At 46.0% G+C, this 14,025-nt stretch overlaps 1 protein-coding gene across 1 annotated transcript in view; it reads right to left on the bottom strand.

Moving 5' to 3' along the window:
• Positions 1 to 954: 954 nt before the first annotated feature.
• The window catches only part of LOC134936265 (tetraspanin-1-like), a 117,976-nt gene continuing 104,905 nt past the window's right edge, over positions 955 to 14,025 (bottom strand). The window contains exons 9-10 of the mRNA XM_063931273.1: positions 6,555 to 6,638; positions 955 to 4,086 (exon numbers count right to left, since the gene is read on the bottom strand). Coding sequence (XP_063787343.1) covers positions 4,033 to 4,086; positions 6,555 to 6,638 — 138 coding nt within the window. The 3' untranslated portion in view covers positions 955 to 4,032. The remainder of the gene's footprint in view (positions 4,087 to 6,554; positions 6,639 to 14,025) is intronic.

Below are 14,025 nucleotides of genomic sequence, written 5' to 3' on the forward strand. Positions count from 1 at the left end.
TGCGCCTCTTTTTTTCTTTGCGTCATGTGCTGTTTGGGGAGGGTTTTTTGGAAGGGACATCCTGCGTGACACTGCAGTGCCACTCCTAGATGGGCCCGGTGTTTGTGTCGGCCACTAGGGTCGCTTATCTTACTCACACAGCGACCTCGGTGCAAATTTTAGGACTAAAAATAATATTGTGAGGTGTGATGTGTTCAGAATAGGCTGAAAATGAGTGTAAATTATGTTTTTTGAGGTTAATAATACTTTGGGATCAAAATTACCCCCAAATTCTATGATTTAAGCTGTTTTTTAGGGTTTTTTGAAAAAAACACCCGAATCCAAAACACAACCGAATCCGACAAAAAAAATTCGGTGAGGTTTTGCCAAAACGCGGTCGAACCCAAAACACGGCCGCGGAACCGAACCCAAAACCAAAACACAAAACCCGAAAAATTTCCGGCGCTCATCTCTAGTGTTTGTGACGTCAAACCAGGAACTAAACGGACTGAGGTGATCGCAGTCTAGGAGTAGGTCTGGAGCTACTCAGAAACTGCAGCAAATTATTTAGTAGCAGTTCTGCTAATCTTTCGTTCGCTATTCTGCTAAGCTAAGATACACTCCCAGAGGGCGGCGGCCTAGCGTGTGCAATGCTGCTAAAAGCAGCTAGCGAGCGAACAACTCGGAATGAGGGCCATGGTTTTGCCCAACTACTAACAAATTTGCTGCTGCGATCAACTCAGAATTAGGCCCACTGTTATAATGTTTATTTAAGTCACTGTAACCGTGTCGGCATTATAACAGGATGCTGTATGATCTTGCTGCTAAAACGGTGACAATAAAGATGATGATTTGTATGTATCCCCTCTGTATCGCCCATAGCTGCTCAATATTGCGCAGTGCGAAAAATAGCAACGTCCGTCGCAAACCAGCGTCTGAAAGACGTGACTGAAATAAAATATACAAACAGCGTGATTCAGAAATCTCTCTTTATTCACAGGAAGTAGAATGTACAATTTTTTTTTTTTGCAAATATCTCATCATAGATACAAAGGTAATAAAACCCCAAAATTTACAGATTTACAATACTACTGTAGTAGACAGTGTCGAGATAAATGGTACCAAGAAATGGGGACTTAGCTTACTCCCTACTAGATGTAAGCAAACAGCACCTATAAGGTCTATGTTGGGTGTCCATTATTTATGCAGAGTGGTCTGATGTGTCATTATCACCCCACATCCTCTCCATTTATTCCTCCATCGCCCGGGGTAACGTGAGGATGCAGCAGGTTATACCCAAATGGCCAATATGCATCTCTAACAACATTCCTGACTGGAAAATAACACAGAGTAGAACATTCCCCTGATCTGCACAAACCACAATATATATAGACCGTATGCACGCAGTATAACACACATTACAGACCTGAGTCGGACTCATCTGGGGCCACTTTTCTGTAGGGCCACAGCGGGCTACTTGCTTCTTTATGCGCGAGTCCGACAGTGCATGCTGGAACTCTGTGCGCCTGCATGTAGAAGCTGATCCCACCCATTATGCGTATGTCCGCAACGCAGGCATCAACATTAGTAACCGGACTTGCACCCACCCCATGTTGTTCCACCAGAAACAGGCCTCGTACTCCCACGAGATGGATAAGTTCCGTGCGTTTACATGGTCACTGCCCAGGTACCACCCACAAATGACCATGTCACGGAAAGTGTGGTCCGTCAACGGATGGATCAATTTGTACGCACTAATGTCGCCACCATTCTCTAAGCGTGCTGGAGCCAGTGGCTGCGTCCTTGGATGCAACTTCACTGTCTGCAGCTGCACGGATATCTCGCCCATCCTCAGTAACCCGAGGGTTACACTGTGCGTCTACTCTGTACGTAGTAGCACCGCCAGTGGCTCTAGGCAGTCCACCATCGATGCACCATCGCTACCGCCACTGGCACGATATATAACCACATGTGTTTTGCTGGTACCCAGCTGGGTGTAACTCTCCTCTGTTTGCGGTCGGCAAGGAACTTGCATGTTGCTCTTGTTCTATATTGGACACACACTTCCAATAAGCATTTTAAAACCGTTTTCATTTTTTGTGGGTGTATTTTATCGGTCTCATAAGTCCTAGAAGATATTCAATTGGTCATTTAAAAAATATATTTAACAGATTATTCTATACTGCGGCCCATTATTGCTTAAAGGGTTGTAACATGTCAAACTATTGTTAGAAGTACCCACGTATTGGCGTTATGGCGTGGCCAGCATCCCTAAGGCATCAATTAGCTGCAAAACAGCTCTTATATCTTGCAATTTACCCAGGGAATACTGAAGCCAATCAGTAGTTTGCATCTGGCAAGGACGATATGTGCTGGATGTGTTTACAGCGTGCGTCACTGTCACAACACAGGTAACTTGGAGAATGCTCTGCGGGGACTTAGCACTAAGACCGGGTGATGCTGCTGGTAGCTGTACCCAGGTGATATCTCAGTGGAGGGTTGTGCAGATCTTGGTGGGACCTAAACTGTAACAATTATGCAACCGGGACTGTTGGCAGATATGAATGAATACCTGTCCCTCCCACCACAGGGTGACACAGACAGGAGGGGGCTATGTAACATGGGGTCTGTCCCTCCCACCACAGGGTGACACAGACAGGGGGAGCTATGTGACGTGGAGTCTGTCCCTCCCACCACAGGGTGACACAGACAGGAGGAAGCTATGTGACGTGGGGTCTGTCCCTCCCACCACAGGGTGACACAGACAGAAGGGAGCTATGTGACATGGCGTCTGTCCCTCCCACCACAGGGTGATACAGACAGGAGGGAGCTATGTGACAAGAGGTCTGTCCCTCCCACCACAGGGTGACACAGATAGCATACCTCCCAACATGACCCTCTCCAGGAGGGACAAAATGCTCTGCTTCTGGACTTTTCTTTTAATTTAAAATTGGCGGCACTTGATTTGAACTTGTTAACGGATAAGAAAGGTGTTTCCCCACAGGTGATGGCAATTAAAAATTAAGAGGGAAGTCCAGGAGCAGAGCATTATGTCCTCCTGGAGAGGGTTATGTTGGGAGGTATGAGATAGTAGGGAGCTACGTGTGTGTCTGTCCCTCCCACCACAGGGTGACACAGACAGGAGGGAGCTATGTGACATGGGGTCTGTCCCTCCCACCACAGGGTGACACTGACAGGAGGGAGCTATGTGACATGGAGTCTGTCCCTCCCACCACAGGGTGACACAGACAGGAGGGAGCTATGTGACATGGAGTCTGTCCCTCCCACCACAGGGTGACACAGACAGGAGGGAGCTATGTGACGTGGGGTCTGTCCCTCCCACCACAGGGTGACACAGACAGGAGGGAGCTATGTGACATGGGGTCTGTCCCTCCTACTACAGGGTGACACAGACAGGAGGGAGCTATGTGACATGGTGTTTGTCCCTCCCACCACAGGGTGACACAGACAGGAGGGAGCTATGTGACATGGTGTTTGTCCCTCCCACCACAGGGTGACACAGGCAGGAGGTAGGCATATTTCCTTCCAATAATAGAGTGACTCAGTTACACAAAGATTTATCATTTACAATAGTTCTAGTGTTGTAGGAGTTATACATTTTGGTACTGTATATATTCTGTATGTACAACGTAGTCACTGGCATTCTACAGTAGGAAGTTATTGCTGGTGTGAAGAATGTGCGGGTTGTTACACATTGCATCTCCGAGTTAGAAAGTGCTAACACAATCATTTGATTTCATAAAGTCAATAAGGAAAGAAAAGTAAAAGTGCATAAACCCCAGAACACGCGGCATTGTACCATGGTGGTGAGTAGTACGGGTATGCATCATTGATGTTGCCATCTACACAGATACCAGGTCACCAATCTGCCATCTCCGGACCAGGCTCCTCATGACAAGTTCTTACAGGAGAATTTACTATGTTCATTTTAGCGTCGCCCACACAGATATTTTAGCCTCAGCAACTCCTGCAGTCATACTCACTACCACTATCAAATCCTACATGTTTCGGAGCGGGGATCAGCTGATATATTTATTTATCACCAATTTGGCAGAATAACACCAGAGCGACAATCATGGCTGCCAGCTGGAAGGTAGAGACAGAAAGAGCGGGTTACTGACATGCCTAAGATGCACAACTAATCACATATGCAGCCAGTAATTCTCTAATCATGCAGGCATGTCCAAACTGCGGCCCTCCAGCTGTTGAGAAACTATACATCCCAGCATGCCCTGACACAGCTTTAGCATTCTCTGACAGCAAAACTGTGTCAGGGCATGCTGGGATATGTAGTTTCACAACAGCTGGAGGGTCGCAGTTTGGACTAATGCCTTTTAACTACATTGCCCTTTTGTTCCACTTCCAAGTTGTCTCCCCTACTTTTCAGCCATGTATTTATATCATCAGGCAGAGATGGTTATTTCTACTGATGTGCTGTCTGCATTTCATGTTTCATCTCAGGGTAACAGAAAGATACAACTCTGGCTGATGATATAAACATGTATCTGAAAAGCACAGAAGAAAGTGTTTTTAGAATAAGAAATTCTACAGTGTCATCATTACTGGTGCAATTGTGAGCGTATTCAGCAGAAATATTGTAGCAAGTTCCTATCTATGTATGTTTGTACAGTAGGCCCTGCAGTCACACTGTATCGTGGACCATCCCAGAAACAAACAATATACACCTACTTTGTAGTTGTTACCAGAAATTACAGTCACAAGAACTAAATGGGATATTTCTGTTTAATATAGCTCCACTGACAGTATATATATTAAACTGAGTTTACAAAAAAAGAATAAATAAAACGGTATAGAGCTTGCCTCGCACTATTCCTGCAATATCTATTATTTGTACTCCTGTATAGGTTGCAAGAGTACAAATAATACTCCTGTAACCTATACCTGGTAATACTCCTGCGATATATGCCAAGCAATACTCCTGCATTGTACTGTGGACCTAATTCAGTATGAGTTGCAGAAGTGCGAAAAAACGCCCACCTACTACTCTTTACTCAGACATGCGGGGGGACGCCCAGCACAGGACAAATTTTCACACGGCGTACACATACAGTCACACACTTGCACGGGGCGGGTTTTCAGTCTCTATGGGCGGTGGCTTTCTGATTGCAGTCTGCTGTAAAAATCAGGGACGTGCGGTGAGGCAAATGGCTCAGGAGGCACTGGCTAGCACCAGAGCCAGATTTATATGCAATATATGAGCCAAAGCGTCCATCTGGGCATTATAAACAGGTGCAGCAGTATAAACTCCTGGAAATTTGGTGAGTTTTGATCAGAGATGTGCGGAAAAGTTAGCCAGGTGAGGCACTGCCTCACCTGCCATATACTTTTTACTCCAGAGTTTTGCCTGTAAAAATTATTACAATAATGCAAAGAAGATATTTCATACATATTCTTTGTATTTTTCATATACTTTATACATGGGCTGGCCAAACCGGTCCTCGAGATCTACCAACAGTTCACATTTTCCAGACCACCTAGCTAGTGCACAGGTGTAGTCATTACTAATTAAGATGTGCTGCATTCATTCCTAACTGACAATTCTACAGATCTCCAGGAGGCCTGGAAAACATGTACTGTTGGTAGATCTCGAGGACCGGTTTGGCCAGCCCTGCTTTATACAGTCAAAACTCTGGCACAAACGTTAGTATGACAGGAAAGGCTCTGCCTCACCTGTCTCGCCCCACCGCACGTCACTGGTAAAAGCGCACATCAGGGATCAGGTCTGAATCGGGCCTATCGAGAGTGAAACACCGCCATGTGCAAGTGTGCGAATGCATGTGTACGCCGTGCGATAATTCCGCCAGACAGCGGACATCTGCAAATCCGTTCGCACCTCACTCAACATCAAGTGATTTTTCCAGTCTGTGCAGTGTGTGCGTAGCCCAGGACTTACTCCCACAGTGCCATACAAACAGGCTGATCGGGGCTGGAGCTGACGTCACACACTTGCCCTGAAAACGCTTGGGAACACCTGCACTATCCCTGGCACTCCCAGAAAACGGCCAGTTATCACCCACAACGCCCATTTCCTGTCAATCACCTTGCAATCAAAATTTTCTTACCATTCTATCGCTGTTTGGCGACGCATCTGCGCAGTCATTTGATAATCGGCAACTGTGCAATTTCGCACATCAGCGATCAGGTCTGAATCGGGCCCTATATTCCTGCACTGTGTAATACTCCTGAAATCTATACCTAGCAATACTCCAGCATTGTACTCTATACTGAGTAATACTTCTGCAATGTGTAACGAGCAATACTCCTATAGTCTATACCTAGCAATACTCCAGGTTTGTATACCAAGCAATACTCCTGCAATATGTGACAAGCAATACTGTTATAATCTATACTGAGCAATACTCCTGTAATCTTTTAATAACTATACTCCTGTTATCTATACTGAGAAATACCCAAGTAATTTATACTGGGCAATATTCCTGCTGTAACTTATCAATAGCAATGCATCGGCAATCTATACTAGTCTATATTAACTTATAAATCATTATCATAAATAACTGAGATCAATAACTCACCTCCAGGCCGCAGATTCCAAGGGCGACACCTCCAACTATTTTTCCATTTTCACTAAGGAAACTTTCAAAGGCCTTAAGGCAGCCCTAGAAAACAGATATAAATTAGAGATGAGCGCCTGAAATTTTTCGGGTTTTGTGTTTTGGTTTTGGGTTCGGTTCCGCGGCCGTGTTTTGGGTTCGAACGCGTTTTGGCAAAACCTCACCGAATTTTTTTTGTCGGATTCGGGTGTGTTTTGGATTCGGGTGTTTTTTTCCAAAAACACTAAAAAACAGCTTAAATCATAGAATTTGGGGGTCATTTTGATCCCAAAGTATTATTAACCTCAAAAACCATAATTTACACTCATTTTCAGTCTATTCTGAATACCTCACACCTCACAATATTATTTTTAGTCCTAAAATTTGCACCGAGGTCGCTGTGTGAGTAAGATAAGCGACCCTAGTGGCCGACACAAACACCGGGCCCATCTAGGAGTGGCACTGCAGTGTCACGCAGGATGTCCCTTCCAAAAAACCCTCCCCAAACAGCACATGACGCAAAGAAAAAAAGAGGCGCAATGAGGTAGCTGTGTGAGTAAGATTAGCGACCCTAGTGGCCGACACAAACACCGGGCCCATCTAGGAGTGGCACTGCAGTGTCACGCAGGATGGCCCTTCCAAAAAACCCTCCCCAAACAGCACATGACGCAAAGAAAAAAAGAGGCGCAATGAGGTAGCTGTGTGAGTAAGATTAGCGACCCTAGTGGCCGACACAAACACCGGGCCCATCTAGGAGTGGCACTGCAGTGTCACGCAGGATGGCCCTTCCAAAAACCCTCCCCAAACAGCACATGACGCAAAGAAAAAAAGAGGCGCAATGAGGTAGCTGACTGTGTGAGTAAGATTAGCGACCCTAGTGGCCGACACAAACACCGGGCCCATCTAGGAGTGGCACTGCAGTGTCACGCAGGATGTCCCTTCCAAAAAACCCTCCCCAATCAGCACATGATGCAAAGAAAAAGAAAAGAAAAAAGAGGTGCAAGATGGAATTGTCCTTGGGCCCTCCCACCCACCCTTATGTTGTATAAACAAAACAGGACATGCACACTTTAACCAACCCATCATTTCAGTGACAGGGTCTGCCACACGACTGTGACTGATATGACGGGTTGGTTTGGACCCCCCCCAAAAAAGAAGCAATTAATCTCTCCTTGCACAAACTGGCTCTACAGAGGCAAGATGTCCACCTCATCTTCACCCTCCGATATATCACCGTGTACATCCCCCTCCTCACAGATTATCAATTCGTCCCCACTGGAATCCACCATCTCAGCTCCCTGTGTACTTTGTGGAGGCAATTGCTGCTGGTCAATGTCTCCGCGGAGGAATTGATTATAATTCATTTTAATGAACATCATCTTCTCCACATTTTCTGGATGTAACCTCGTACGCCGATTGCTGACAAGGTGAGCGGCGGCACTAAACACTCTTTCGGAGTACACACTTGTGGGAGGGCAACTTAGGTAGAATAAAGCCAGTTTGTGCAAGGGCCTCCAAATTGCCTCTTTTTCCTGCCAGTATAAGTACGGACTGTGTGACGTGCCTACTTGGATGCGGTCACTCATATAATCCTCCACCATTCTATCAATGTTGAGAGAATCATATGCAGTGACAGTAGACGACATGTCCGTAATCGTTGTCAGGTCCTTCAGTCCGGACCAGATGTCAGCATCAGCAGTCGCTCCAGACTGCCCTGCATCACCGCCAGCGGGTGGGCTCGGAATTCTGAGCCTTTTCCTCGCACCCCCAGTTGCGGGAGAATGTGAAGGAGGAGATGTTGACAGGTCGCGTTCCGCTTGACTTGACAATTTTGTCACCAGCAGGTCTTTCAACCCCAGCAGACCTGTGTCTGCCGGAAAGAGAGATCCAAGGTAGGCTTTAAATCTAGGATCGAGCACGGTGGCCAAAATGTAGTGCTCTGATTTCAACAGATTGACCACCCGTGAATCCTTGTTAAGCGAATTAAGGGCTGCATCCACAAGTCCCACATGCCTAGCGGAATCGCTCCCTTTTAGCTCCTTCTTCAATGCCTCCAGCTTCTTCTGCAAAAGCCTGATGAGGGGAATGACCTGACTCAGGCTGGCAGTGTCTGAACTGACTTCACGTGTGGCAAGTTCAAAGGGCATCAGAACCTTGCACAACGTTGAAATCATTCTCCACTGCACTTGAGACAGGTGCATTCCATCTCCTATATCGTGCTCAATTGTATAGGCTTGAATGGCCTTTTGCTGCTCCTCCAACCTCTGAAGCATATAGAGGGTTGAATTCCACCTCGTTACCACTTCTTGCTTCAGATGATGGCAGGGCAGGTTCAGTAGTTTTTGGTGGTGCTCCAGTCTTCTGTACGTGGTGCCTGTACGCCGAAAGTGTCCCGCAATTTTTCTGGCCACCGACAGCATCTCTTGCACGCCCCTGTCGTTTTTTAAAAAATTCTGCACCACCAAATTCAAGGTATGTGCAAAACATGGGACGTGCTGGAATTTGCCCATATTTAATGCACACACAATATTGCTGGCGTTGTCCGATGCCACAAATCCACAGGAGAGTCCAATTGGGGTAAGCCATTCCGCGATGATCTTCCTCAGTTGCCGTAAGAGGTTTTCAGCTGTGTGCGTATTCTGGAAAGCGGTGATACAAAGCGTAGCCTGCCTAGGAAAGAGTTGGCGTTTGCGAGATGCTGCTACTGGTGCCGCCGCTGCTGTTCTTGCGGCGGGAGTCCATACATCTACCCAGTGGGCTGTCACAGTCATATAGTCCTGACCCTGCCCTGCTCCACTTGTCCACATGTCCGTGGTTAAGTGGACATTGGGTACAACTGCATTTTTTAGGAGACTGGTGAGTCTTTTTCTGACGTCCGTGTACATTCTCGGTATCGCCTGCCTAGAGAAGTGGAACCTAGATGGTATTTGGTAACGGGGGCACACTGCCTCAATAAATTGTCTAGTTCCCTGTGAACTAACGGCGGATACCGGACGCACGTCTAACACCAACATAGTTGTCAAGGACTCAGTTATCCGCTTTGCAGTAGGATGACTGCTGTGATATTTCATCTTCCTCGCAAAGGACTGTTGAACAGTCAATTGCTTACTGGAAGTAGTACAAGTGGGCTTACGACTTCCCCTCTGGGATGACCATCGACTCCCAGCGGCAACAACAGCAGCGCCAGCAGCAGTAGGCGTTACACGCAAGGATGCATCGGAGGAATCCCAGGCAGGAGAGGACTCGTCAGACTTGCCAGTGACATGGCCTGCAGGACTATTGGCATTCCTGGGGAAGGAGGAAATTGACACTGAGGGAGTTGGTGGGGTGGTTTGCGTGAGCTTGGTTACAAGAGGAAGGGATTTACTGGTCAGTGGACTGCTTCCGCTGTCACCCAAAGTTTTTGAACTTGTCACTGACTTATTATGAATGCGCTGCAGGTGACGTATAAGGGAGGATGTTCCGAGGTGGTTAACGTCCTTACCCCTACTTATTACAGCTTGACAAAGGGAACACACGGCTTGACACCTGTTGTCCGCATTTCTGGTGAAATACCTCCACACCGAAGAGCTGATTTTTTTGGTATTTTCACCTGGCATGTCAACGGCCATATTCCTCCCACGGACAACAGGTGTCTCCCCGGGTGCCTGACTTAAACAAACCACCTCACCATCAGAATCCTCCTGGTCAATTTCCTCCCCAGCGCCAGCAACACCCATATCCTCCTCATCCTGGTGTACTTCAACACTGACATCTTCAATCTGACTATCAGGAACTGGACTGCGGGTGCTCCTTCCAGCACTTGCAGGGGGCGTGCAAATGGTGGAAGGCGCATGCTCTTCACGTCCAGTGTTGGGAAGGTCAGGCATCGCAACCGACACAATTGGACTCTCCTTGTGGATTTGGGATTTCAAAGAACGCACAGTTCTTTGCGGTGCTTTTGCCAGCTTGAGTCTTTTCAGTTTTCTAGCGAGAGGCTGAGTGCTTCCATCCTCATGTGAAGCTGAACCACTAGCCATGAACATAGGCCAGGGCCTCAGCCGTTCCTTGCCACTCCGTGTGGTAAATGGCATATTGGCAAGTTTACGCTTCTCCTCCGACAATTTTATTTTAGGTTTTGGAGTCCTTTTTTTACTGATATTTGGTGTTTTGGTTTTGACATGCTCTGTACTATGCCATTGGGCATCGGCCTTGGCAGACGACGTTGCTGGCATTTCATCGTCTCGGCCATGACTAGTGGCAGCAGCTTCAGCACGAGGTGGAAGTGGATCTTGATCTTTCCCTAATTTTGGAACCTCAACATTTTTGTTCTCCATATTTTAATAGGCACAACTAAAAGGCACCTCAGGTAAACAATGGAGATGGATGGATTGGATACTAGTATACAATTATGGACGGGCTGCCGAGTGCCGACACAGAGGTAGCCACAGCCGTGAACTACCGCACTGTACTGTGTCTGCTGCTAATATATAGACTGGTTGATAAAGAGATAGTATACTCGTAACTAGTATGTATGTATAAAGAAAGAAAAAAAAACCACGGTTAGGTGGTATATACAATTATGGACGGGCTGCCGAGTGCCGACACAGAGGTAGCCACAGCCGTGAACTACCGCACTGTACTGTGTCTGCTGCTAATATATAGACTGGTTGATAAAGAGATAGTATACTCGTAACTAGTATGTATGTATAAAGAAAGAAAAAAAAACCACGGTTAGGTGGTATATACAATTATGGACGGGCTGCCGAGTGCCGACACAGAGGTAGCCACAGCCGTGAACTACCGCACTGTACTGTGTCTGCTGCTAATATATAGACTGGTTGATAAAGAGATAGTATACTCGTAACTAGTATGTATGTATAAAGAAAGAAAAAAAAACCACGGTTAGGTGGTATATACAATTATGGACGGGCTGCCGAGTGCCGACACAGAGGTAGCCACAGCCGTGAACTACCGCACTGTACTGTGTCTGCTGCTAATATATAGACTGGTTGATAAAGAGATAGTATACTCGTAACTAGTATGTATGTATAAAGAAAGAAAAAAAAACCACGGTTAGGTGGTATATACAATTATGGACGGGCTGCCGAGTGCCGACACAGAGGTAGCCACAGCCGTGAACTACTGTACTGTGTCTGCTGCTAATATATAGACTGGTTGATAAAGAGATAGTATACTCGTAACTAGTATGTATGTATAAAGAAAGAAAAAAAAACCACGGTTAGGTGGTATATACAATTATGGACGGGCTGCCGAGTGCCGACACAGAGGTAGCCACAGCCGTGAACTACCGCACTGTACTGTGTCTGCTGCTAATATATAGACTGGTTGATAAAGAGATAGTATACTCGTAACTAGTATGTATGTATAAAGAAAGAAAAAAAAACCACGGTTAGGTGGTATATACAATTATGGACGGGCTGCCGAGTGCCGACACAGAGGTAGCCACAGCCGTGAACTACCGCACTGTACTGTGTCTGCTGCTAATATATAGACTGGTTGATAAAGAGATAGTATACTCGTAACTAGTATGTATGTATAAAGAAAGAAAAAAAAACCACGGTTAGGTGGTATATACAATTATGGACGGGCTGCCGAGTGCCGACACAGAGGTAGCCACAGCCGTGAACTACCGCACTGTACTGTGTCTGCTGCTAATATATAGACTGGTTGATAAAGAGATAGTATACTCGTAACTAGTATGTATGTATAAAGAAAGAAAAAAAAACCACGGTTAGGTGGTATATACAATTATGGACGGGCTGCCGAGTGCCGACACAGAGGTAGCCACAGCCGTGAACTACCGCACTGTACTGTGTCTGCTGCTAATATATAGACTGGTTGATAAAGAGATAGTATACTCGTAACTAGTATGTATGTATAAAGAAAGAAAAAAAAACCACGGTTAGGTGGTATATACAATTATGGACGGGCTGCCGAGTGCCGACACAGAGGTAGCCACAGCCGTGAACTACCGCACTGTACTGTGTCTGCTGCTAATATATAGACTGGTTGATAAAGAGATAGTATACTCGTAACTAGTATGTATGTATAAAGAAAGAAAAAAAAACCACGGTTAGGTGGTATATACAATTATGGACGGGCTGCCGAGTGCCGACACAGAGGTAGCCACAGCCGTGAACTACCGCACTGTACTGTGTCTGCTGCTAATATATAGACTGGTTGATAAAGAGATAGTATACTCGTAACTAGTATGTATGTATAAAGAAAGAAAAAAAAACCACGGTTAGGTCACTGGTATATACAATTATGGACGGGCTGCCGAGTGCCGACACAGAGGTAGCCACAGCCGTGAACTACCGCACTGTACTGTGTCTGCTGCTAATATAGACTGGTTGATAAAGAGATAGTACACTACTAATATTATATACTGGTGGTCAGGTCACTGGTCACTAGTCACACTGGCAGTGGCACTCCTGCAGCAAAAGTGTGCACTGTTTAATTTTAATATAATATTATGTACTCCTGGCTCCTGCTATAACCTATAACTGGCACTGCAGTAGTGCTCCCCAGTCTCCCCCACAATTATAAGCTGTGTGAGCTGAGCAGTCAGACAGATATATAATATATATAGATGATGCAGCACACTGGCCTGAGCCTGAGCAGTGCACACAGATATGGTATGTGACTGACTGAGTCACTGTGTGTATCGCTTTTTTCAGGCAGAGAACGGATATATTAAATAAACTGCACTGTGTGTCTGGTGGTCACTCACTATATAATATATTATGTACTCCTGGCTCCTGCTATAACCTATAACTGGCACTGCAGTAGTGCTCCCCAGTCTCCCCCACAATTATAAGCTGTGTGAGCTGAGCAGTCAGACAGATATATATAATATTATATATAGATAATAGATGATGCAGCACACTGGCCTGAGCCTGAGCAGTGCACACAGATATGGTATGTGACTGAGTCACTGTGTGCTGTGTATCGCTTTTTTCAGGCAGAGAACGGATTATATTATGTACTCCTGGCTCCTGCTATAACCTATAACTGGCACTGCAGTAGTGCTCCCCAGTCTCCCCCACAATTATAAGCTGTGTGAGCTGAGCAGTCAGACAGATATATATAATATTATATAGATAATAGATGATGCAGCACACTGGCCTGAGCCTGAGCAGTGCACACAGATATGGTATGTGACTGAGTCACTGTGTGCTGTGTATCGCTTTTTTCAGGCAGAGAACGGATTATAAATAAAAGTGGTGGTCACTGGTCACTATCAGCAAAACTCTGCACTGTACACTACTGAGTACTCCTAATGCTCCCCAAAATTAGTAAATCAAGTGTCTCTCTAATCTATTCTAATTCTAAACGGAGAGGACGCCAGCCACGTCCTCTCCCTATCAATCTCAATGCACGTGTGAAAATGGCGGCGACGCGCGGCTCCTTATATAGAATCCGAGTCTCGCGATAGAATCCGAGCCTC

This window comes from Pseudophryne corroboree, chromosome 6, assembly GCF_028390025.1.
Source record: "Pseudophryne corroboree isolate aPseCor3 chromosome 6, aPseCor3.hap2, whole genome shotgun sequence".
Taxonomy (NCBI): Eukaryota; Metazoa; Chordata; class Amphibia; order Anura; family Myobatrachidae; genus Pseudophryne; species Pseudophryne corroboree.